At 44.2% G+C, this 27083-nt stretch overlaps 1 protein-coding gene across 1 annotated transcript in view; it reads right to left on the minus strand.

Moving 5' to 3' along the window:
- Positions 1–1846: 1846 nt before the first annotated feature.
- MNS1 (meiosis specific nuclear structural 1) overlaps positions 1847–27083 on the minus strand; it is a 42542-nt gene continuing 17305 nt past the window's right edge. The window contains exons 5-10 of the mRNA XM_068275501.1: positions 21865–22094; positions 15032–15248; positions 13513–13620; positions 12216–12473; positions 7923–8048; positions 1847–2135 (exon numbers count right to left, since the gene is read on the minus strand). Of these exons, the coding sequence (XP_068131602.1) occupies positions 2028–2135; positions 7923–8048; positions 12216–12473; positions 13513–13620; positions 15032–15248; positions 21865–22094 (1047 nt within the window). The 3' untranslated portion in view covers positions 1847–2027. The remainder of the gene's footprint in view (positions 2136–7922; positions 8049–12215; positions 12474–13512; positions 13621–15031; positions 15249–21864; positions 22095–27083) is intronic.

Here is a 27083-nt window from a genome sequence, read left to right on the forward strand (position 1 = left end):
AAGGGAAAAGTGTGATTGTATACATAGAGTACCCAAGTTGCCATTTAACCTAATTGCACCCCCCCCCCCTCCCCCGGGCGGTCCTGGGGTTGCCGCCGCGGTCACACCCATTGGTGTGACGCGGTCTTTAGGTAGTTAAATGATGGAGTATGTGGCTTAACATTCAAGTTTCTGTGTACTCTTTATTATGCATTGTACATGTAAGCATCTATCTGGATTTATGGTGACACTAATTTGCAGAAAATACGGCAACATTTAAAGAGAACCCGTGGTGGGTTCTAAGAATCCCCCATAAATCAAACGCCGTGCTAGCAACATCACTAGCCGGCTGTTTACATGTACACTGTCACTCTCGCAGCTCCCCCCACCTCCTCTGATTGGAGGGAAGGGACGCAGGCGGGGAGCAGAAAAATAGCAGGGGAGTGGCGAGAGTGACAGTGTAGATGAAAACAGCCAGCTATCTACACGCTGCATGTCGCTAGCGCGGCTGTGTGATTTATGGGGGATAGCAGAGTTCAGAGGGGGGGGGGGGGCTGGGGGGAAACAGTATAGCAACAGAGGCTGGGCATTATATGCAGACTCAGCCTCTAAGCTAATAGGATTCTTAGAACCCACCTCAGGTTCTTTTTAAATGCACAAACCACTCAGAAAATGCTCAAAGCCATTAAAGAAACTCACAAAATTTTCAGCCTTATTTCTTCTATCCTATAAGTTCCTATACCTGTTCTAATGTGGTCTGTCTTACTGCAGCCTTTCCTGGTTGCACAGTGGCTGTATTATCTCTGTTATCTAATCTTTTTTCCTTTGCCGGCTTTGTAGGCTCAGGCAGTAATATGCTGTGATAGGATAGAAGTTATGCACACCCTCTCCACGCCCCCTGCAGGCTCTGTATGACTCACAGACAGAGCTTCTCTAATCCTGTCACATGCTGGTTAGCAGCCATGTTTTTTGTTTGTAAACACTGCCTAAAACTGGCAATTATAAGCCAGGATTGCAGCAGGGAGTGGCAGAAACAGCACCGGGGGGGCCCATGAGAACATAATTAATAGAATGATAGGCTTTTTATTGTAAGAATTTTAGAGTACAGATTTTCTTTAAAAACAGCAAAATGCATTTCCCTGGTTCTTTCTACATGGTCAGGAAAATCACACTTCTCAGGAAACAGGCTCCATTTGTTAAGTTTAAATTTATTAATTTAAAAGCAGAACTGAAAGGTGTAAAAAAAAAAAAAAGTTTCACTTACCTGGGGCTTCTGCCAGCCCCCTGAAGCCTTCCTGTGCCCTCCTCGCCGTGACACACCGATCCTCCATTCCCACACCGCAGCTCACTTTCACTTCACACAGTGGGTGTCCACTGCATCCTCGTTCACACTCCCATCGCCGGGAGCGTACTGCGCAGGTGCAGTAGAGATCTTCTCATGCTGCGCCTGCGCAGGACGCTCCTGGCCACGGGAACACGTAAGAGGATACGCATGACCAGGGCGCAGTGGAGGTCGACTTAGAAGTCAGCTTCCACAACGAGAAAAAAAGTGAGCCGCGGTGGGGGAACGGAGGATCGGTGTGTCATGGCGTGTGCACAGGTCGGCTGCAGGGGGCTGGCAGAAGCCACAGGTAAGAGAAACTCTTATTATTGTAACACCTTTCAGTTCCGCTTTAAGTTTAAATTCACCCTCTATTTGTTAAGATGTATTTTACAAAAAAAATAAAAATAAATCATATGCAGTATTAGATTAACTAATGGAAGGACCACGCCAGATTTCAACACTATCCAAAAATGGAGCATTTCTTCCAGGGCTCTTGCAGTTAAATTTATGTAAGGTTTTAAGTTTATAACATTTAAATTAGTGTATATTAAACATTTCAACACTTTATTGAACATTTCATCTGCAGAAAGATATTGAAAACGAAATGGTCTGCACATAAAATGTTTTTACAAGAAATGTGCATACATAAATAAAATCAAATAGACCATGGTTGATACAGCAACAGACTGCCATCTGCTGGCTGATCAGTAAAGGACATCTTCACTTACAAACCCCAATCATCATCAGAAAACATATCTGTTCTTCTCTTCTGAAATGTTTTCCGGAATTCTTCATCAAACATGTTGAGGTCTTCTTCACCTTTAAATATACCCTAAGTTTCAAAGGAAAAAAAAGTTACCGTAGTCTATGTGAATACTGTATTTTTAAAGTATAAGAAAGGAATGGAACGGAACTGTACTGTTTAGATCAGGGGTGCACATTAGGTAGATCGCAAAGCTCTTCTGGATAGGTCCCACACCGCCTGCCTGACTGACTTAGGCATGTCTCTGACTTGGATGAGCTTAGTGCTGTCCTGAAGTTTTGCACAGCAGTGCAGAGGATCATGATGTTGCAGAGGGAGCCCTACATTTAGAACCATTATATGCTACTGCCAATACGCATGACATTTTGACTATTTGGTCAAGTACTTTTCTATTTGGCTCACTGAAGAGGGCTCTACAATATGCATCTAATTGACTGGCAACTTATGGTAATTATTAATGGACTGCTGCTGTGCATGTGCTGTAGCATCTGTAGGGCGATCTACCTGAGTGCTGTAAAAACAGCGCAGGAGATTTGGGCACAGCCGGCGCCACCATAGGCCGTAATAGGAATTATGGCTATATCAGCTCTCTGTAAGCAATTTGTGCGTCTTCAAAAGACAGCACGAATTACTACAAAAACACTGTAATTCGGCCGCCAGTAATAGCTAGAAGCCAAATTACATCTTTCCTCCATTATCCATGGCGGCCTGGAGGGGAATAGTAATTAATGCTGCAGGGACTTGTGCAGGAGCAAGGTAAGCCGTATATCAGCTTTACCCAGCACCCAAATCTCCCGGCGGCCGATTCATAGGTATGCAATAGATCATTTTCAATTTGTAATTTTCAAAGTATCTCGCAAGCTGAAAACGTGTGGGCACCTCTGTTGTGAATGTAAAACCTAGAGTAATATGAGGAAACAAAGCAAGGTAAAATGAGTAACGGGAAGCTCTATATACAGAGGCTGTGAGCTCCTGTGTAAGATTGTGCAGGAAGCAGAGCTTTGACAGTGACTGAAAGCAATGACCTAGGTTAAAGTTATGTGCTTGCTTGTCAGAAAAGGTCATAGTTAAGGTTGTGCTTAAAGGTTTTAATGGTTAAAGAGAGACAAATGTGTATTAGAAGGTATTTTCAGGGGCGCAACAAACTTGTGAGAAAACCTGTATACCTGAATGTGAGGAAATTATTCGAGTTAAAGACAGAAAAAGGTCCAAGAAAAAGCAAGACAGTTTTATCTGTGTAGATGAGTGATTTGAGGAACAGATGGTAGTCTAGAGTGTCAAATGTGGGGGACAGATCAGGGGGAATTACTATAAAATTAATGTTTATTATCTTCCTTCTCCTAAAAATGACTTAAGATATTCCACAGTTCTATTTTATGTTTAAATCTACTTTTTAAGTTAACGGTTTTATTGTTTTTGCTCAATGACACCTTCATTAAAGTATGCTAGAGCTAAAATCTATGAACTATTGACCCTTTTTATTTCTATCTTTCCTGCACTCAGAAGCAATTTTCTGCAAGGAAAGTATTTTATAGCTGTAATTTATCAGTGAGGGTTACACTGTAGTCTTTTCCTGTCTGAGTCAGGACTGAGTCAGCCACTTACATACCTGATATTTAACTCTTTCAGGCAGAGAAAGCAAAAAGGAACACACCTCAGTTATTTGTGTGCTAGGCACTGTACATACCCATGGCTATCTCATCATGTCACATCGGGTATCCTGTTAAGGCCTTTTTGTGTGTGCTGGGACTGAGGCAAACAGCTGACTGGAAATGATCAAGCAGGGATTTTGTAATAGTTGCTTATTTATGCAAGTTGATGTCATTTTTGGATGAGAAGGGAAGAAGTGAATTAGGACACTAGCTAGCGAGGGCTGTTAGATCTGGAAATGTTTTCTCAAGTAGGTGTGCAATGAAAGCCTTTTTAAGAATGAGAAAATGCCTACAAAAAGCAACAGGTAAACAGGATCGGTAGTGCTGACGAATGAGATGTAAGAGAACAGTATAAAAGGCTCAGGTAGTGATGTGGAATTTGGAAAGGATAATCTTTTTTTCCAGAGAAGGAAATGAAGCCTGTTCGAGTATTGTCAAGTGCACAGGTGTCAAACACAAGACCATGGGCCAAATCCATCCTACCTCCTCAGTTTTTGTGGTCTGCAAGAGCTTCAAATGTCCATTATTGTTTCTAATAAGGTCTATACTAATTTAATGTGCACATTGCCCATAAACTACATCTCCCACAATGCACTTCAATTTTGTGAACTGTAAGGCGATGTACCCCTGCTAGAGTGCAGTGTTTCCACTTCAGCATTTCACAGTTGTTGTTTTTAACAAGTAGAAATTAGAATATCAGACAATCCAAAAAAGTCCAAGAAGAGAAAATTTGACGCTGACGACAAGATATTGAAAGATGGGAAAGAGAGTATATGTTCCTGCTTCGAGAAGAAAAACATAGTACTTTGTATTATGAGACCGTGTCAGTGGTGAAGGAGTACAACATACATCAGCATTTTGACACCAGAGGTAATTATGCCAAATATACTCTTCAAGAAAAACATCAACTTGCCCACAAATTAAAAAGGCAGACAACACATATAGCAGGAAAGGTTGTCTAAAGCTACAGCCCAAAAATGATGCTGCAGTGAAAGATAACTTTATTGTGGCTAAATAAATCGACTGAGCTTCAAGAAGTTTTTTTGAAGGGTGCCTTACTAAAAGTGTGTGAACAGGTATATATTTTTTATTTAGTTTATTAAGGGAAAAGGTTGTTGCAAATGTATATTTCTGGTTGAAACTTAAACAATTTTGCCCACAACTAAGACTTTTTTAGATGTTGGTCTCTTAGGTGATTGGAATACAGAGTAGAAGGTGCTGAACCGTTACTTTGGTTTGTAGGACTGTGAAGATATGAGGGGAGAGAAATACAACTGCTTTGCACAAGAGTGCATTCCTGAAATCATCCACAGCTTTGTTATAAGACAGGAAGTCCTCATCTGTGTAATCTCTGTGACCAGAGTTGTGATCGTGTGGGGCTATTGTCTCAGTGCAAAGAACAAGATGAGTAGAGGTTGCAGAGTATCTGAGAGAGAATGTAGATCCAGGTTTGCGTGCGTAAAGAGAATTTGCAAAATGAGAAGGTTATATATGCAGCGTGACTTGGGGCAGAGGACCATTGAGCAAGTCCATGGGAGGAGGTCATGTATAAAGGCACTTCCTGCCACCAAGCAGCAGTTACAGAAATCAGAACTTGGTTTATTATACTAAAAACTGCTGGGGTGTTACAATACACCACACATACAGGCATATTTATCAAAACCCCACTTCCTAGATTAGAAAAAATTAGCATATTAAGAATTTTTGATTATCACAAGTTACTGTAAGACCATAGCAGCCACCATATTTATTCCCTTGCAAATAATAGCAATTGCCTGGCTGCCATGCTATTTGAATTCAGCAGTTTCCGAGTCACACATGAAGCAAGCATGCAGTCTGATATACATAACTCCCAGTAGAGAATATGTGCATATTCAGTCTTATTCACTGACTAAGAGGCAAAAGATCAATTGTAAAAGACATCTTCCAAATTCCTTACATTTTACTGTACTCAGATACAGGGGAATACTTCAGAACAGGTGTTTTTGTGGCTACACTTGTTATGGGTGTGAAGATCATGATGGCCACACTTGTTTAATGACCCGTGTGAGATGGGCCCCCAGGCTGTGAGGGTCACCATGGGGAGGGCAAAGGAAGGGGTGTGAACATTGAGGGGCTCCATCAAAGTTTTGCTGGGGAGGGGGTCCATGAATTGCAGTTGTGCCACTCTTGATATTGTTACATCATTCCAAGGGAACAGACCTCTGTTCTAAACAGTTTGTGGTTCACTACCATTTATATTCCCCTGCAGAAAGATGCTTTGCAGTGTGATGCTGGCTAGATACAGGTAAAAGAACATGGTCTATGCTGTCCCGTCATTAGAGGAGCAGCCAGGCACATATTTACATCACAGGAGCCTATAAGGCACTGTAGACGTTGCCCTAGCACTGTACACACATCTGCCGAACCGCATATGTGCTGGCTGGACCGTTGTCACTTCTCCCTTACAACTCTAGCCTGCGGCGTAGGTAGCTACAGGAGCCCCTTAGTATTAGATAGCCAGAGCTATCCTCACTATTAAAGCGGTTTAACACCCAGCATTACAACTTTGCTTTAAAAGATTGCTTACAGCTTACAAACTATTATGCCAGATTTTTTTTTTTAAGCAGAAATTCACTGAATGGGTTAAACATGACATTTTAGTGTTGGTTTCAACTAGGAATCTGCATCCGTTCTTATCTTTTAGTTACAAATGTATCTTTATTTGGAATACAAATAGACCTTTGAAAAGCCTGCCGGGAAAGCCCTCTTTGTTCTCTCAGAGCAGTGTTTGTTTGTTACATTGTAGATAGATACATTTGGAACTAAACATGCAAGCACAGAGGAGTATTTCTAGCTAAATGCAGCACTAAAATGTCATGTTTAATCCATTCAGTGAATTTCTGCTAAAAAAAAAAAACCTGGCATAATAGTTTATAAGCTGTAAGCAATCTTTTAAAGCAAAGTTGAAATGCTGGGTGTTAGACCACTTTTTTTAAGTAGCTAGAGGTGCCTCTAAGTATTAGGTAGCTAGAGGTCCCCTGACTGAAGGGAGATATCTGGTCAGTGGAATGCTGAGACTTGGGGGCGAGTAACCTCTCATTTAGACTCCGCTCAGGGCTGTGCATAGATAAGGCGGGAAGGGAGTGAGCTGCTTTTCCATCATCAGGCGCCTGTAGGCACGCGCCTACAGTGCCTTATGGTAAATCCAGCACTGAGAGCAGCCCTCTCTATTGGGATGTGTATAGCACTAATGGTGCAGTGCTGCTAAAACACATTCAAAGCAGTCTTACTGCAGTGGCAGTGCACTCAGCCCGTCTGTCTTTACGGTGTTGGGTGAGCAAGTGGCAGTGATATTTATGGAGATTTTCTTTAAAGGAATACTACCGATTCACATATTTTTTTCAATTGACACAGGAATTGTTTGGGAAGTGCTGCTAAGTACTGGTGTATACATTTTAGTAGCGACTTCTTTGTTTACTGTTAGCAAAATACATTCAAAGTTTACTGACGCCAAAACTGACGGCTGACTGAGCCATGAGGAGAGGGGAAATTCCCCTCACACTTGATCAGTTAACTCTGTGTAGCTCTGTGTGTGACAGAGAGAGACAGGACACAGGAGCTGCAGCTGTTGGGAGCTCTGTTTCTGACTGAAGTGTCTGAAGAGAGCAGAGGAAATGTAACTGTTTTTGCTTTCAGAGTTTGATATTTTCTTTCTGTAGTCTGATATGCAACTCTGGCTGTGCATTGAAGCAGACACCCCTTCTGCAATTGATTTGTCCCAATATAGCTAAATCCTACCCTCAATAAATTACAGCTTTTGCCTCTGATATTTAACATGGAAAGTAGGAAAATGTTTACACAGCTACTTAGACATTATTTTCACACTGTCATTTTAGGAAACTTGGGTATCGATAGTATTCCTTTAAGGGCAACTGAGTGCTGTGTGGTCGATGTTATCAGTGAAGTGAAAAAGCAAGATTAGAGCAGGCTGTGGGCAGTCCACTGTGCTATTAGTTTCTGGCTTAATGTATATTAAGCAATCCAGGAAGATGGTGACAGATGTGACATCAGTGTAAAGATCTCACAGAGTGTTAATATGGTGACTTGTCTGAAAGGGAGCAAGCAGGTGCATGCCCAGTGTTAGTAACTGTACTCATCTAGCAGGGTTGCACTAAGAGACAACCATTGCACACCTCTAGTTTAGTGAATATCAGAGACTTACTTTTGGAAGGTAGCCCAGTAACTGTGTGGCGTGCTGCCTGAGAAGTTTCTGTCTCTCCTCCTCAATGATGGCCCGCCGAAATGCTTCTCTTTTCTCTTCATCCTGTTTTTCCTGGAGATCACGTTCCTGTACACAGTGCCAAGCATTAGTACACAATCTAGATTTTTTTTTTTTTAATATATGTATTACCCAATGTCAGAATAATATTAAATCTTCGGTTCAGCGCCGCAGTGCCGAAAATCTCATGCATCCGAGCAACGTTCACCTCCCATTCATTCGCCTATAACTTTATTGCTACTTATCACAATGAATTGATCTATATCTTGTTTTTTCCGCCACCAATTAGGCTTTCTTTGGGGGGTACATTTTGCTAAGAGCCACTTTACTGTAAATGCATTTTAACAGGAAGAATAAGAAAAAAAAATGGAAAAAATTCATTATTTCTCAGTTTTTGGCCATTATAGTTTGAAATTAATATACGCTTCCGTAATTAAAAACGCATGTATTTTATTTGCCCATATGTCCCGGTTCTTACACCGTTTAAACGATGTCCCTATCACAATTTATGGTGCCAATATTTCATTTAGAAATAAAGGTGCATTTTTTCAATTTGCGTCCATCCCTATTTATAAGCTTATAATTTTAAATAATATAATAACATATTCTCTTGACATGCATAATTAACCACTTTGTCCTCCTTGACGTATAAAAACGTCAAGGAGGACAGGCGCGCTCCCGCGGCCGATCGCGCGCGTGCACGCGCACTCCCGGCCGCGGAGTCGGTAGCCACGGAATCAATTTATCGGGCTATGGAGCCCGATCATTGATTCCTCTCCCCCGCTGAAAAAGCGACAGCTTCTCTCGGAAGCTTCGCTCTTTCTGAAGCTGTGTCTCTCTAAGCGTACATTGTACGCTTAGAGTGACGTCATGTAAAAAAAAAATCGAGATTGCCATCTTGTGGCCAAAAAGTAAAACTACAAGTAAATTCCCAAAAACATTACAATACACCAATATTTCCCCAAATAAAACACTTTTATATCCCACCCTCCCAAAAATGCCCACATAAAATGTTTAATAAAAAAAAACAAAAAAAACATTACTATAAAAAAAGAAAAAAACAAATATTTACCTAAGGGTCTAAACTTTTTAAATATCTATGTAAAGATGAAATATTTCTCTCTATTTTTTTTTTTATAAGCTTGTAAATAGTGATGTATGCAAAACGGAAAAAAATGCTCTTTTATTTCCAAATAAAATATTGTCGCGATACATTGTGATAGGGACATAATTTAAATGGTGAAATAACCGTGACAAATGGGCAATAACAATACGTGGGTTTTAATTATGGAGGCATGTATTATTTTAAAACTATAATGGCCAAAAACTGACAAATAATGAATTTTTTCATTTTTTTTCTTATTCTTCCTGTTAAAATGCATTTACAGTAAAGTGGCTCTTAGCAAAATGTACCCCCCAAAGAAAGCCGAATTGGTGGCGGAAAAAACAAGATATAGATCAGTTCATTGTGATAAGTAGTGATAAAGTTATAGGCTAATGAATGGGAGGTGAACATTGCTCGGATGCATAAGCTGAAAACGACTGAGATGTTAAGTGGTTAAAAAGTTCAGACCCTTGGGTAACTATTTATGTTGTTTGTTTGTTTTTTTTTTTTTAATTTTTTTTTTTGTTTTTTTTTTTATAAAAAAAGTGTATGTCGGTAATTTTTGGTGTGGGAGGGAAACTGCTAATTTTAAATGTAAAATTATATTTTTTTTTTAATCAAAAATGTATGTGGGTGCAGTTTACTATTTGGCCACAAGATGGCCACAGTGAAAAAAGTCCTGGATGCAAACGATCTCGCATCCAGGAACTAAAATGCTGGGGAAAAGTTTCCTGGGGGGCAGAAATACCACGCTCTCCGGAGAGAAAGCGTCGGTATTTCTGCGGGGAAGTTAGATCGGTGAATGGGAATTATATTCCCATTCACTGATCGGGGGGCTAGCGGCGGGTGTGCGCGCGGGCCAGATCGCGCGCACCACGCAGGGAAAACAGCAGTGCCTATCTGGACGTGGAAACTCGTCCAGATAGGCCGAACTGGTTAAAGACATGCTTCCATATAGCTACATTTGTACCTATGATTTAGTAATGTAAAGCTTTTATAAAGTGAAAAAAAAAAAAGTAAATATACTATAAGTGAACCCGAGGTGAGAATAATATGTAGGCTGCCATATTTGTTTCCTTTTAAATCCTTTTATCAAGCATAGGTAAAGAGTTTTCAATTTGCAGTTCCATCCCCCCTTTAAAGGGTACCTTAGCCCTAACAATAAATAAAAAATGACGCCCTGTGTGTGTATGGGGAGTAGTGCAGAAGCTTACCGCACCTCCCTTGACCCGGCATCAGCCTTCTTTTTGCTGTAAATCTGCCCTTTCCGAAGTCCTGGTCGGCTGGGTTGGTTCATGCGCAGTATGTCCGCGGGAGTACTTGCACACTCCTGCAGTAAGACGTACCCTGCGTGCGAATGGGACGAGAGGACGGCTGGAAGCGCGTTCACAAAAAGCCCAGGCGAACACACTGTGCATGTGCAGCACATCCTCCAGGTAAGTCTTTGCACTGGAGTGTGCATGTACTCCCGCGGACATACTGTGAATGCGCTGACCCGGCCAACAAGGACTTCGGCACCGGGCCAATTTACAGCAAAATGGCGGCTGATGCTGGGGCAAGGGAGGTGCGGTAAGCACTACTCCCTATACATATTATTACATAATAATTATACATTATACACATACATAGGGAGTTATTTTTATATATGTTACGGCCAGAACCCGAAGTGTGGCCACTTCTAGTTCTGGTCGGCCACTTCGGGTTCTGACCGGCCAATGTGCGAAGTGGCTGCAGCGCAGCGGCCAATGTTAGGAATGGAATGTTTCCTTTGATTATTAATGTAGTTTTCCGGCCGTCTCTGGCCGCAAATGTAGCAAAACAGTTAGTTCATTGAATTAAATGAAGCTGGCGGCAATGTAGAAGGATGAAGCCGCCCGGCTTCTGCTCCGCCTCCTCTCCTCCGCCCCTGCCTCTCTCTCTCCTCCCCGATACTGGCAGCGGGGGACATGCTTGTCCCCTCCAGAGTCGTTCGTCGCGGCAGGCAATCCTGTCGTTCGTCCCTGCAGAGCGGGTGCCGGCAGAAGCAATGTCTGCAGCCTCCCCGCTCTGCTTTCCTGCCGCCACGAACGACTCTCGGGGACACGCGTGTCCCCGCCGGCTGCCCGAAGAAGAGAGAGAGAGAGGCGGGGCGGAGGAGAGGAGGTGGAGCCGCCAGCTTCATTTAATTAAATGAACTAACTGTTTTGCTACATTTGCGGCCAGAGACGGCCGGAAAACTACATTAATAATCAAAGGAAACATTCCATTTCTAACATTGGCCGCTGCGCTGCGGCCACTTCGCACATTGGCCGGCCAGAACTAGAAGTGGCCACACTTCGGGTTCTGGCCGTAACATATATATTGTTAGGACTAAGATATCTTTTTAAGAGATTAAAAAGTCTTCTACTATGCGCCATGACAGAGCAAGCCCTCCCCTGACCCCCAGTACAGATGGTCAATAAAATTCGAATTATTCCGGCTTGCATGTAATTTAAAGCATATTTCATGCAGCTTGGATTTGGGCCAATCAAATGCACTTCCTGATGAATTCCAGTCTGCATGTAAGCTAGTATTTTATCTCACTGACCATCTCTACCTCCCGAGAAAAGAGCCTTTTTGTCTGATTACATAGACTTCTGGCTTCCAGTATCTGCCTGGCATGCTTGTAATGAGTCCACAGCAAGGGCTGAGTGTCAGACACATTCAATCATTATTACCATTTAGTATGGATATAATGCCAACATCTTCCACAGTGCTGTACAGAGTACATTATCTTGCCACTTAATTGTCCGTCAGAGGGGCTCACAGTCTAATCCCTACCATAGTCATAGTGTAATATATGTGTCTAGGGCCAATTTTAGGGTGGAGCCAATTAACTTATCTGTATGTTTTTGGGCTGTGGGAGGAAACCAGAGTGCCCGGTGGAAACCCACACAGACACGGGGAGAACATACAAACTCCACACAGATAGTGCCTGGCTGCGATTCACACCTGCAAGGCGAGAGTGCTAACCATTACGCCACCATTCTGCCCAATCAATTGATGTATTCACACTTGTGTTTATTCTGATGGAACCCACCTTTTGTGGACACTCTTTATTCTAGACAGTGACTGGCTTTTCACCATGGAGGATTATAAAGACACTTTCTCACCTTATCCGCAATGAACTGTTGGCGTCGATCCTCGAGCAGCTTCTCCACAGCTCTTTTGTGTTCAAGTTGTTTCATCCTTCTCTTCTGAGCATTCATCTGCTCAATCCTGTCATCTTCTGCAAACTTTGCCAGCATTGCCTGCCTGAAAGCCTCCTCTTCCTCTTTTGCTGCTTGTTGGACAATTTGCTTAAAAGCCATCTGTTCTTCAAAGGTGCGCTGCAGCTCAAGTCGCTGGCGAATCCTCTTTTCCAATTCTGCCTACAGACGGCCAAACAAATGGTTATTGGAAGCTTTGGATTAGGGGAATAATTTCCCCAAAACAATATCCTAAGGGTTCAATCACACTTCACAACACTTGTACGAACGCAATTTCATGCACGCTTTTCCCAAAGCATGGCATGCGTGGTGCGTGGCATTATATTACAGACATCAACAGCCACAATACAGTGCACCTGATGGGAAACCCACATGCGTCATCTGCCATGGGTCACCACAACGCACAAGTGTAACAGGGCCTTCAAACTACTGTTCAGTTATCTACCCTTCTACATACCCATCCATTTTTTTTTAGAGTACTAGGACTATTAAAGTTTTGTATAATAATGTTCATGTGTAATTCACGACCCCCGCCAACACAATAATATACACATACAAGAAAAATCATGAATTTTTCTAAACGTTTCCTCATTTCTCTACCAGTGCAGTCAAAATTGCCACGATATTAACACAATAGAGTCAGGCACCAGTTCCACAATTGTAGACTTTACTGTAGCTCTTCAAGAAACCGAGCAGTCACATACACTGGGGGTGACCAAAGTCACACTGATGGACATTTCAATGGTCTCCATGCTTCGTCAGAGGTCAATTCACACATTACAAATTGTGTATTGGCCTCTGACGAAGAAAGGAGGCCCCTGAAATGGTTGTCAAGCTGATTTTTCCAGGTTATGTAACTGCTTGGTTTATAGAGAGAATCTAATATAAAGTCTATAAAATCTATGCAATTGTTGGACTTGTGCTCGGCTCTTTCTTAACGGTAATATTGTGGACATTTAGCTTCCAGCCGTTAAGCACGGTTCAGGACTGACTGATCCTGCAAATGTGTGTTTGTCAGTAGTATTTAGTGGCAACTAATTGGATCTTATTCAAAATGAGTGTGCTGTGCCTCATTAACAAATAGATTGTATTGCAGACTGCCAAGCTGTAGGTGTATGTATAATATGCACATCCTCCTTTAGAAATCTCCAGGTAAGTGTAATAAGCATGGCTTTATGAAGAAGTTAGCTCTGTAACTTACAATTTCTCTCTGTCTGGCCTCTTCAGCTTGTTCTTCCAGGTACAGCTCTTCTCGCATCTGCTCAAGCTCTTCTCTCTGCTGCTGTTCTTTGTGAATATGGTCTGCAAGCTGTTATCAAAGCAAGACAACTGGTTAGTCCACTCAAATACAGATGTAAAATTACTTTAAATGTGTCCCTTTATTTATCTACCTTCAAAACTGTTTGTAATAAAAAAAACAAAAAACATTAGTTTGAGGAAAGAACAGACAGTGAAAACAAAAAATCTTTAATAAATACAACTAGGGTGTAAACAATCTCAGCATTTTTTCCTGAATTCTTCCTTAATTTAGCTATTCTTACCTCAAAGGAATCCTGCCAGATCAAACCCTAATCCGTGTAGAGTACAGTCCTGTAAACAAGCTAGATGAAGGTCGGCCGAGGAAGGAGATAACGACTGCCTCTCCCGAGAATCTAGAACAGTGGTCCTCAAACTAAGGCCCGCGGGCCGCATATGGCCCGCCGCCAAGGCATTTTCACAGACCCTCCAAACACAAAATGTATGACTTATAGATGCTGCCTCTATAAATATCGGCAGCCCGCATATAGAATAGCAGTGCTGGCACCACCCATCCAGATACTGTAGAAGCCAGTGAGCAGTAATTTGCTGGCTTCCAATCCAATTCTGCATCAGGTGACACTGCTGTCCAACTGGACGGCAGGCTGTCACCTGGGTTATGCTTCACTGTCTGGTGCACAAAGACGTTCTTCAGGCGTGCATGACTGAATGGCTTGCTGCTGGGAGCTCTCCTCTGGGCATGATTGTGGGAATACCTAGATTCAATGTGAAGTTTCTCCACATCATTTTATGTATGTTCCTGCCCCCCTGCAGTGTGAAGTAAAAACGTTTGGGGACTACTGATCTAGAATGTGCACAGCAGCTCCCAACCCCTCTCAGCTGATGGCACTGTTCTCTACACTTACCTCGCCCTCCCGCGTGACATCACTCCCATGCTGCTCCGCCCCCCCACATAGGAATGTGTCACTAGTCTGCGGGCAAACAATGTGTCTGTCTGTCTGTCTGCCTCTGCATGTCACCCGAGGGATTGGGTACCGATCTCTGATGGGGGACATGCCTCGTACAACGTATATGATGCCTAACAGACACAGGTCTGATAATAATGATGGAGCCTTCCACAGACTTGCTTGGACAAAAAAAAAAAAGTCTTGCTATACTACAGATATTGAACCTGCATTGTAAGCATGGGCAGGGCAACAAGCACAACAGATTCTCTGCTGAGTGTAGCCCTGTACTTTCCATGCCTGCAATGTAGGCTGAAAGTCTGCAATACAGCAACACATTTTAGAGTGGTATCAGCTGACTACTCCCCTCTCCTAATTTAGAGGAGGTGTGGGAGTCCATTAAATATTTGGAAATATGTAAGCCTATGCGTGAATTCTACACCATTTATACTTCATAATCAGTAGCGGTCTACTTCTGTAAAATGGCTTTTACTAGATGTGTCAGAGAAGAAGGAGTACCATGTCCTGCAAAGCCTTCTTCCTCTCCTCCCTCTCTCGGACTTCTGCCATGCGGTCCTCCTCTCTTCTCTGCTGCATGTTGGCAAATGCCAGAATTCTTCGGTTTTCCATCTCCATCTTCTCCTTCTCCATCTTTCTCCAGGATGTCTGCTGATCCTTGAATTCTTCAATGTATCTTTTAGTAGCATTCATTTTTTCCAGCTTCAACTGCCTCTCTCTGATGATGCAACAGATATATAGACGTTAGAAAGTGTGTGCAGCACATTACTGGATTGCATTATTGGATGTACAAAAAAAAAAAAAAAAAAATTATTCCTGTCTATGGTGATTATTTATAAAGAATGAACATTTCTCAGATTAGCAAATTTCATACATTTCAAATGCTGTATGTGTTATTGATACAAGGTCTGCCTTTCAGTACACCACTACTTCTCTTACCAGAAATGGCACACAGAAATGCTTACACTGTAGCCAAGGGGCAGATAGATACCACATCAAATGAATCTACTAAACAGCAACCAAAAATAAAGTGTGCCACAGAAAGTTTTCCAGGCAATGTACTACGGTAATTTTCCCAGTTTTACAGTGAAATTCTATACTTGCTAAAATGTTCTATTCTATAAAACACTGTACCAATGCTGCAGAAAGGTTTTACAACTCATAATTGTCATTTAAAATTACCTTTCAATTTGCAGCCGTCTGGATTTACCAACACTTGACAAGTTGTACATTTGCAGCTCAAATTTTTACTCTGCGCTTTACCAGTTTTTAATAAAGACAGTTTAGTTACATTCCCCTTTCTGCAGGAGTAATTAAAAGACCACTATGACAAAAAAAAAAGTAAAATTTAAAATATATACAAATAAAATGTACATTTGAATGAAATCAGAGAAAGGGGGGGGTGTATGGTGTGGCACTTCCCACAGAATTGCTATGTGAGCTGGAGGGTATACACAGGTAAATCCCCTTGTGCAGTCCTGCTATATCCACTGTTTGTACCAGAATATGCCTTCAGACGTATGCTCCGCACCATATAAAAGGAAACTGACAATTGTATTTAGAAACAAGAAAAAGCAAAATGTCCGTGCACCTTCCGTCTTGCAAAACAATTTGTATTGGTAAAAATAGTGACAATTCACATTTGCAGTCCAAACTTTTCTTGATATATTCAATCAATCATACTTGTGGAAAAAACGCTGGGTGTAGCTTACGTGTCCCTCGGCATGAGGCAGGTTGTGCAGTTGGGAGGTGGGTGTCAGGCACTAGGTGGGAGAGCGACGGCCGTTTCGCGTCTGGATGATGCTTGGTCACGCTGCAGACATGGTAGGAGGGAAGTGACGCGGGCGGGTAGCGCCGATGCGGAGGAGGCGGGGGAGCGGCGCTGACTGACAGCGCTTAGGTAAACCTTGTGCTGGCGACACGCTGCGTGTCGCCAGCACTGCGGGGGGTATAGCGGCGCGCAGGGGGGACATGGAGGCACACCATGGGGCAACGGAGGCTGGTCTTAGTGTGCATAACCAGCCTCTGTGCCCCAGTAACATAATTAAATACCACCTAGGGTTCTCTTTAAGTTTAACTTTTTTTTTTTTATTCAAATAAATCAAATCTTAAGTAAGGCTATGTTTACATTATAAGAGAGAAGAAGGTGGACACCGCTACACCCCACTAACTTCTATCATAGTGCTCGACCAGGTCAGTGAAGCCAAATGACATGTAGAAGAAGAAGGTCTGCAAATATCAATAGATCCGATCTCTTGATATATACAGACCTTCTCCTTCGTTCACATTAAAAATCGCCAGCGCTATCGCAAGCACTGAGCGGTTTATTAAGCTTCTTTAAAAGCTTTTTTCCCTGCACTTTGAGCTTAGAAAAGCGTTTTTGTAAGGACTTTTCTTCTAAGGCTTTTGATGAGTGATTAACATTTTTCCCTTCCTGACATCGGTAAAGAAGTGATCTCTTTGAGCCGGAAAATAATAAATACAATGTATTTATTCTTAAAAGAGCTCGGGAAATCGTTATACAAAGTGCTTTTTAAAGCGCTTTGCAATTTCTCTATAACTTCCATTGAGCCAAACCGCTCAGAAAATGGTACATGTAGCGCGTTTGCGATTTTACTAAAATCGCAACACTCACATGTGAACACGCTTATAGGAAATCATTGCACAAGTGCTTTAACCACTTGATGACCCAGCCTTTACCCCCCCCTTAACCACTTGCCGACCGCACACTCATACTGTGCGGCGGCAAAGTGGTAGCTGGAGGACCAGCGACGCAGATCTGCGTCGCCAGGTGCCTCCCTAATTAATCAGGAAAGGCCGCTCGCGCGAGCGGCCGTTTCCTGTTAGATCACGGAGCGGGTCTCCGTGAATAGCCTGCGAGCCGCTAATCGCGGCTCGCAGACTAAATGTAAACGCAGGAGACATTTGTCTCCTTTGTTTACATTGTACGGCCGCCGTAAGGCAGATCGGCGATCCCCGGCCAATCAGCGGCCTGGGATCGCCGCCATGTGACAGCGGACATCCTGTCACAGGCTGCACAGGACGGATAGCGTCCTGTGCAGCCCCGATCACCAGGGGTGAGAGGGAGGGGGGAATGTTGCCGTGGAGGGGGGCTTTGAGGTGCCCCCCCCCCCACAACACGCCACCAGCAGGAGCGATCAGACCCCCCCCCTGCACATCATCCCCATAGGGGGGAAAAAAGGGGGGCGATCTGATCGCTCTGCATGCCAGCTAATCTGTGCTGGGGGCTGCAGAGCCCACCCAGCACAGATTACAAAAATCAGCGCTGGTCCTTAACCTCCTGAGCGGTATGGACGAGCTCAGCTCGTCCATCACCGCCGGAGGCTGCCGCTCAGGCCCTGCTGGGCCGATTTTCTTCAAATAAAGTGCAGCACACGCAGCTGGCACTTTGCCAGCCGCGTGTGCTGCCTGATCGCCGCCGCTCTGCCGCCTGAGCCCTGCGCAGCCGGAACAAAAAGTTCCGGCCAGCGCTAAGGGCTGGATCGGAGGCGGCTGACGTCAGGACGTCGGCTGACGTCCATGACGTCACTCCGCTCGTCGCTATGGCGACGATCTAAGCAAAACAAGGAAGGCCGCTCATTGCGGCCTTCCTTGTTTATTCTGGGCGCCGGAGGCGATCGGAAGAACGCCTCCGGAGCGCCCTCTAGTGGGCTTTCATGCAGCCAACTTTCAGTTGGCTGCATGAAATAGTTTTTTTTTAATTAAAAAAAACCCCCTCCCGCAGCCTCCCTGGCGATCTCAATAGAACGCCGGGGAGGTTAAGGGGGGGTAAAGAGTGGGTCCTCAAGTGGTTAAGGACCAGCGCTATTTTTTGTGATCTGTGCTGGGTGGGCTCTGCAGCCCCCAGCACAGATCAGTTGGCACGCAGAGCGATCAGATCACCCCCCTTTTTTTCCCCCTATGGGGATGATGTGCAGGGGGGGGGGGGGGGTCTGATCGCTCCTCCTGGCTGGCATGTTGCGGGGGGGGGGGCACCTCAAAGCCCCCCTCCACGGCGAAATTCCCCCCTCCCTCTCACCCCTGGTGATCCGGGCTGCACAGGACGCTATCCGAACTGTGCAGCCAGTGACAGGCTGTCCCCTGTCACATGGCGGCGATCCCCGGCCGCTGATTGGCCGGGGATCGCCGATCTGCCTTACGGCGCTGCTGCGCAGCAGCGCCGTACAATGTAAACAAAGGAGACAAAGGTCTTCCTTCTGATGGAATTAAACAAACAATATAAGATTAATGAAATTATGGAAAAGAAACAGGCTCTCCAGAACTGCTGGCAGAAGATTCCCTCAGAGAAAAACAAACTTTTTATTTTTTCTAATTCTTTATCAGTAAATGCCTCATTGACTTGATAGACAGACATTTTTTTTTTCAGTTAGGAAACAGGCTAAAGAATGCAGGTAAACCAATTGTACCATCCAGGTTATGACTTAAGAAAAAAATTGAAAAAAATCCCAATTCTCTGGACATAAATCTCTGAAGCAGTGGCAGACACAGCCAACAGAGGGCCCCTGTGCAAAATACCAACTGTGGGCCCCTGACACGCAGCTAAAAGTGGGTGTGGTCATAACAAAAGTAGGTGTGGTTACACATTTGCATATATCTACAATCAGTAGCAACCTTCCCTGAGGCCCAGAAATATTCCTTGATGTATACATGTAACAACTGCATTATACCGCTGTAGGGGATACAGGTAGATTATTTCCTAAGCTTTTCATGTGGTTATGTTTACCACTCCCATTTGCAGGTTATAATAAGCATGCTCAGCAGTGATCTGTTTTTTGTGGTTAGATTTCCCCATCAGTTATTGGCATTGCCATTTGTTTGAGTGACAGTGACTGCCTGGGCCTGGCCCAGTCACAGTGTGGCCCTGTCCCTGACTGCAGCCCTGCACAGTGTTACTATCCCTATTCTCTACCCTTCAGGACTGTGGTGATTCACCTATGCTCAGTTCAGTCACCAATTTCCATCAATTATGTCATAATGCAATAAATTACCAATTACTAGCAGCTGCAAAACCAAGCCGCAGACCACCATGGCTTGGTTTCTGCAAATATCACACTTTTTTTTTCTCATAAGTACACTTTAAACACCATAAACAGGCTAGAATTGCAGTTTATGACAGAACCTAATTTAAACAAACCTGTGAATTCAGCAAAAAGAATAGTCAGATACTTACATCATTAGATGGAAGCCTGTGGATCCTCCAGAGGCTTCCCACAGCCTACTTCAGACCACTGCTGCTGCGCAGTGGTGCTCTCACGAGTAATCACTCGTGATTCAAATGAGCTTTAATTGGCGCAGGTGTGCGGTGGGGATACAGGAGGTTAATTACCCATAATGCCACCATCCACCCTGCGTTTCAAACACCCTGCGTCCTCACCACGGCACACTTCCTCCTTCATGCCGGAAGTGCGCCATGGTGAGGCTTGCAAGGCGACCAATAGGACGCATGCAAGCTGTTTGGATTGGAACTCAGGGTGGATGGTGGCATTAGGGTAATTAACCTCCTTTATCCCTGCTGCACACCTGCGCCAATTAAAGCTCATTTGAATCACGATTAATCTCTTGTGATTACTCGTGAGAGCACCACTGCTGCTGAGACCCCGTTCATAAATAAGCACAGCCACACTGTACAGACGCAGGATGGCTCCTGTCTGCGCGGTAGCACAGAGCCACATGTCTTGTGCACAGCAGAAATACCGGGCATGAGCAGCTCCATGCTTTTGCGCAGGCGAAAGCTGCCTTGCACCTGCGCAATGCGGCTGTGCTGGAACCCAGACAACAGAGTTTTGAGGGTGTCACAAATGCTGTAACAGCAAGGTGGAGGGGGATGGGGGAAGCCTCTGAATTATCCAGTGGTTTCCCTGTATTGATATACATATCAATTTGGTGCACTTGTTTCCACTATATACACATAGCATAGCACAGCACATGTGACCTGCATTGTTGTCTTGCTTCTGCAGACTGACTGGCAGGCTGACTTGCTTCTGTTGGCTGGCAGGGCACTTCAGATGTCCGGCTGGTGAAATCTCTGATGCTGGGTATGGAGACACATGCTCGCTCCAGCATTCGGGGGGGCGAAGCTACAAAAAGTCACACCAAAAGCACTGCCTGTAACTTTGAAGCCGGTCCCCTACGAAGATTAGCACTGCCAGCAGCAAATAGCAATGCTTCCTGCTCTGCAGTGTCCAGGAGGAGATCAGCTATTGGCTGGGGGCGCGGCTTAGATGTCCTGGTCTCCTGGAGTATAATACAGTTTTTGCCGGGGATGCAGGCGAGGAGAATTAAATCTAAATATGCTGTGCCGCCCACCATGATGCTGCTGCTAGCCGGGCACTATGAATCCTGGTAAGCTGCGTGTGCGCAGCTTTTTAAACATTCGGGGACTGTGATTAGCTTTGGGCCCCTCAAGAAGCAGAAATTGAGGGGCCCCTGTGCGGGTGCACGGCCCTATGTCCGCCACTGCCCTGAAGACAGTAGACTCTAGATCTGAAACCCCTGTGAAATCCTAACTTGCATGATGGGTACCAAGTTAGTGAGGTTTGCCATGGTCTGGAGAAAAAAAGCTTTGGATGCATCAGCTGTTCCCACCATCCGGCAGGTCCAATTCTGGAAGTTCAGTGAGTCCCTATAGATAATTGTGTTTGAAACAAGATACCCACATCTCATGACATAAATATCATCCTTCATTGTTGACATCAAGTGTTTATCTCAAAGGGCAGCAATGTATGTTCTTTCAATAAGAGATTTACTGGTGCGCACACTCTGATATTTCTGGTCAAGAGAAGTCTGGGTCCAAGACAGGACTCAGTCCTCCTAAGATTCTGAACGATCTCAATGTTAGCATTAAGAAGATCAATACTGAGTCCTTCCAGTTAATCTTGGTATTCTAAAGGGGCGTGTACAGGCACACAATTACTATCCATCACAGAGATTAGGACTAGATCTATCGCGCCACAACATAGGACCAAATTCTGTACAGACACGTCGCTAACCAGGAGGCTAGCATCACATTCTGTTAGAGAGCAGGACGAAAGGGACCACAGAATGACCGATGAGAAGAATGGGCTTGGCATGGGCTCAGCTGAGATGGTCCAGCACTCCGAATCTCTCAACAATACACTGGTCAAGAACCATCCAGCATGTGTATAAAGCTTCAGGGGGAGATTGGATGCTTTCTATAGTATTTTTAGCATCCTACCCATGTGTTTGAAAGGACGGAGTCCCCCCAGGTGTACACTGCCATGGAGATGCACAAGGAAAGAAATCCCCTCCCTCCTTTTTCCCTCCCTTTCTTTATAGAAAGAACAATCACTTACGTTTGATTTTCCTCATAAATTTTCCTAACAATTTCATCAACCAAAATTTTCTCCCTCAGGAACTCCTGATAAGCCTCCTGTCTCTTCATCTCCTTTTCTTCCAACTGTGTTTCCAGCTGTTTTTGATAGTGCAGTTTCTCTTCATAGCGTCTAGTTTCCTTGGCTATTTCTTCTTCTGAAGCCCTTTCATGTTCCTCCTTCATTTTACGAGCTATTTCAGCTTCATGTTTCTGTGCAGTAAGCAAATGCAAACATTGGTCAACAGCACATAATCATGAACTCAGGAAACACATGAACAATAAGCAAGTCCAAATTACCACCACAGGGATTATCTATTAAAAAAAATTAAAAATTAAAGCAAAACAGTCATGGCAGCTGCAGCTCACTAAACAACTGCCACACAGATATACTGTATGCCCAGGGCATGCCTTCAAGGTATTAAACAGTTAGTGTAAAGTTTTTACACCAATTCACAGTTTAGAGCATACAAGTATTGAAACTCTTGAGTTACATTGGCCACAGCAATGTTGTTGCTGGCTTTACACGCTATACAACGATTTTAATAGACTAGACGTTAGATTCAATATAAGCAATTAATCCAAGTCAAATGTATGAAAAAGGTCCCCTTCATTGATCTTCAATTGTTTTATCAACTGCACATGGATTTAAAAAAATGTTTGGGTAATATCGGGGACCACAGACAAAAAAGGCACAAGACCAAATCCCCAAAACTGCAGCAAGCGGAGCAAAGACTGCTGCTGTGGTGGGAAGTAGGGATGATGGGATCTGATCTAATATTGAGTACAGCTATGTGGCAAGGTGGTAAATGATCAACACCAGGGAGATATCATTTACCACATCTGCTATATGTATGCTCAGCATTAGTAACTGCAGAGATCTGTTGTAATAATGCTAGTCTGCACATTTATGTATCCACTACTTACAGTATCAAGGCTTTATACTAATTGCATCGGGTTCACTTACAATTCTGGAATTTATCAAGGTTGCGAAACAGTGCATACATAACATTAGTGATCCAGCAAAACTGGACTGGGACTTTTAAAAATTCCTGCTATTATGTGGCAAAGGTCTGCAAACCAAGCGCACAGTCAAATATTGCACCCGCAGCAAAAAAATAAATATATATATCTTCAAGTTCTCACTGTGGTGCATCATGCATATATGACTGCAGTCTCACAGGCCCCAAGTGACCAACCTGGAAGATGTGGGATAACCCTCATGTGGGTCACTATCGAAGCAAGTGCTTCTATGCTATAATGTAACAATCCAATAGTGCACACCCCACACAAGGGTAATTCGGGAATCTTGCAATCGCTGGACCTCAAATTACTTCTCCCTCCGAGTTGCTTGGACTCAGAGGGGGAATAGCATTTAACGCTGCCGGGAAATTGAGCGGCAGCATGGTGACCAGTCATTCAGCTCACCCTGTGCCTAACTCACTGGAGGCGGAATAACATGTACGCATCACTATGGCCTGAAGTGACCCATGCGAGAGTTGCACACCTCTGTCACCTAATTGTAGATAATGTTTGGGGGGGGGGGGGGGAGGAATCAGTCCACACTTGCTGGATTTTTACTGTTCTCCAACCTTAGTAAATCAAAGTACCTCTCTACCAATCAGTGAACAAAAGACCACTGCAATGATTTGTGGTTTTTGTATATTGGGTTCACAAATTAATGTACAATTCAGGGGCTACACAAAACCCTTTATTTGCAAACACAGAACTTTGATTATGCACATCCAGTCACAAATAAGTTCTATATTAAACCAGCCTCCACTCTGAAAATGATAGAATGGGGAATAACTACCATACTTTCTGTCCTGTTATTATATGGTACTTTTTTCAGCTTTCCAGTGCTGCCAGGCTGGAAGGGCGTCAATAATATGGTTTAATGTAATGCCTGAGCTCATTGCTTCTAACTGAATTCTCACCCTATTGATATTGGTCAAATATTTTACAGATTTATCAATTTTTCTAATTAAAAAACAGGTTCTGTAAGATAAGATAACTTGTAGGTCAACAAGCTGTCAGGGGTGTCAGCAGGGGCGTTCCTAGGGTCCTTGGAGATCGGGGGCACCTGTGGGCACAAGGTGGGGGGTGTATGCACCGCGGCAAAAAAATGGGCGTGGTCATACAGTGAGTGGGCGTGGCCATGGGTGGGGCCACATTTACATGAACTTAGCAGTGGTGTAAGCTACAGATAACGGGCCTGCCCATCAAAATATTGGATAGAGCCCCATGTCCTTTATTTGGATAATTTACAGTCAGTATAGGCATAGATCAAAGATGTATACGCACATACAATTTTGATTGGTCAATCACTGACCAATTTTACCACCCCCATGCAGTAAGTGGGCCAACAGACAATGAATTTGACGAACAGAGCTAAAATTGGCTAATCAAAATTGTATGTGTGTACCAGGCTTCACAGCTAATACTGTACATATTATAAGTAGCAGGGATCAACACACACTGCAGCTAGTTTACTATCAGTACAGGCACAGAGTAACAGCTTATGCTGTACATACTGGAGGCAGCAGAGATCAGCACACACTGCAGCTAGTTTACTATCAAGACAGGGACAGAGTCACAGCTTATAATGTACATACTGGAGGCAGCAGAGATAAGCACACACTGCAGCTAGTTTACTATCAAGACAGGGACAGAGTCACAGCGTATAATGTACATACTGGAGGCAGCAGAGATCAGCACACACTGCAGCTAGTTTACTATCAATACAGGCACAGAGTCACAGCTTATAATGTACATACTGGAGGCAGCAGAGATCAATACAGGCACAGAGTCACAGATTATAATGTAAATACTGAAGGCAGCAGAGTTTAGCACATACTGCAGCTAGTTTGCTATCAGTACAGGCCAAGAGTAACAGCTTATTATGTACATATTGGAGGTAGCAGAGATCAGCACACACTGCAGATAGTTTACTATCAATACAGGGTCAGAGTCACAGCTTATAATGTATATACTGGAGGCAGCAGAGATCAGCACACACAGCAGCTAGCTTGCTATCAGTACAGGCCCAGAGTAACAGCTTATATTGTACATACAACAGCTTATACTGTACATACTGGAGGTGGAGATCAGCAAACACTGCAGCTAGCTTACTATCAGTACAGGGACAGAGTCACAGCTTATAATGTACATACTGGAGGTAGCAGAGATCAGCACACACTACAGCTAGTTTACTATCAATTCAGGCACAGAGTAACAGCTTATACTCTACATATTGGAGGTGGCAGAGATCAGCACACGCTGCAGCTAGTTTACTATCAGTACAGGCTCAGAGTAACAGCTTATAATGTACGTGCTGGGGGTAGCAGAGATCAGCACACACTGCAGCTAGTTTACTATCAATACTGGCACAGAGTCACAGCTTATAGTGTACATACTGGGGTAGAAGGGCTCAGCACATCCTGCAGCTAGTTTACTATCAATACAGGCATAGAGTAACTTATACTGTAATGGGGCATAGTAGATGGGGCACAGACACACGCAATGGGGCACAGAGGTTGGGGCACAGATACACACACTGGGGCATAGAGAATGAGGCACAGAGCTTGGGGCACATATACACACACTGGGGCATAGAGGATGAGGCACAGAGCTTGGGGCACAGATATACACAATGGGGCACAGAGGTTGAGGCACAGATACACACAATGGGGCACAGGCACACACAATGGGGCACAGAGGTTGGGGCACAGGCACATACAATGGGGCACAGATACACACAATGGGGCACAGGCACACACAATGGGGCACAGAGGTTGGGGCACAGGCACATACAATGGGGCACAGACACACACACAATGGGGAACAGATACACACACACAAAATGAGGCAGACAGACACAAAATAAGAAAGACACACACATACAACATTACACAAACACACACTCACCATGGGGAACAGAGAATGGGGCATGGACATACTACCTCCTCCCGGTCTGGAGTCTCTGCACTGCAGTGTGGCACACACAGGGTTAACACTAGCTGCTGCGGCTGCATCCTGCCTGTGTTCTGACCTCCTGGCTGGCTGTGACTGTTCTCCCCCGAAGTTTGAAGCTCCGCAGCAGAGGCTCTCTCAATTGCTTCTTGTTGTGCCTCTCAAGTCCCGGTAGAGCCTCTGATTCCATTCCGGCGCGTTGGCACCCAAGATGTGAGGCAGGTCCATCTGTGGCTGTGGCTGGGCCTGTGGGGGGACGGAGCCCAGCGCAGCTGCAGGCTGAATTGCACTGCCAGTCTGCCATGCGGAGGGTCAGCGGCAGAGGGCACCAGGCGGGCAAATGGCATCTGGTCTTCTCTATACGTGCAGGGGGTGGAGCTACTCACGCTCTTTCCAGCCCCCTGCCTTTGCAAATCAATCTCACGCCCCCTGCCTGGTGCTCCTGATTGGGCAGGGGGCGGATGGACCAGGGCAGCTGATGTTTACAAGCGGCGAGTGCCGCCCACAACATGGCGGCCGCCGTATCGCACAAACGGCAGCCGCGCTGAGTAAAATATTCGGGGCACTCTCGTTGGGCACCGCCAGAGACGTAATTAGGGGCACCCCAAAGCCATATCCGTGGCACGGGCCACGGACATGTGACGCTAGCGACGCCCCTGGGTGTCAGAACTAAAAGAAGCAAGAAAATAGAAATTCACTAGTCAAATAGCCGAGTCTGGCTAGTAACATTTTATTAAAATGTAAATGCTTTGGCAGATTTTATTTAAAGAGGAACTGCTGTGAAAATCTTAAAATTTAAAAACACATACATATAAGAAGTACATTTTTTTCCAGAGTAAAAAGAGCCATAAATTACTTTTCTCCTATGTTGCTGTCACTTACAGTAGGTAGTAGAAATCTCACATTACCAACAGATTTTGGACAAGCTAATCTTCTCATAGGGGGGTTCTCAGGGTTTTCTTTATTTTTACTTAGTGAATGGCAGTTCCGACCAACTGCCAAAATTGTGTGCAGTAAGCAGAGAGGCTGGCCAGCATCTTTGTATAAAGATTTTTCAGGGAATATCTTTATAAAGAATAAAGGCCATGCTGAGAATCCCCTATGGAGAGATGGACTAGCCCATAATCTGTCGGTAATGTCAGATTTCTACAACCTACTGTAAGTGACAGCAACATAGGAAAGTAGTATTTTATGGCTCATATTATTCAGGAAGAAATGTACTGCTTATCT

This window comes from Hyperolius riggenbachi, chromosome 3, assembly GCF_040937935.1.
Source record: "Hyperolius riggenbachi isolate aHypRig1 chromosome 3, aHypRig1.pri, whole genome shotgun sequence".
NCBI lineage: Eukaryota > Metazoa > Chordata > Amphibia > Anura > Hyperoliidae > Hyperolius > Hyperolius riggenbachi.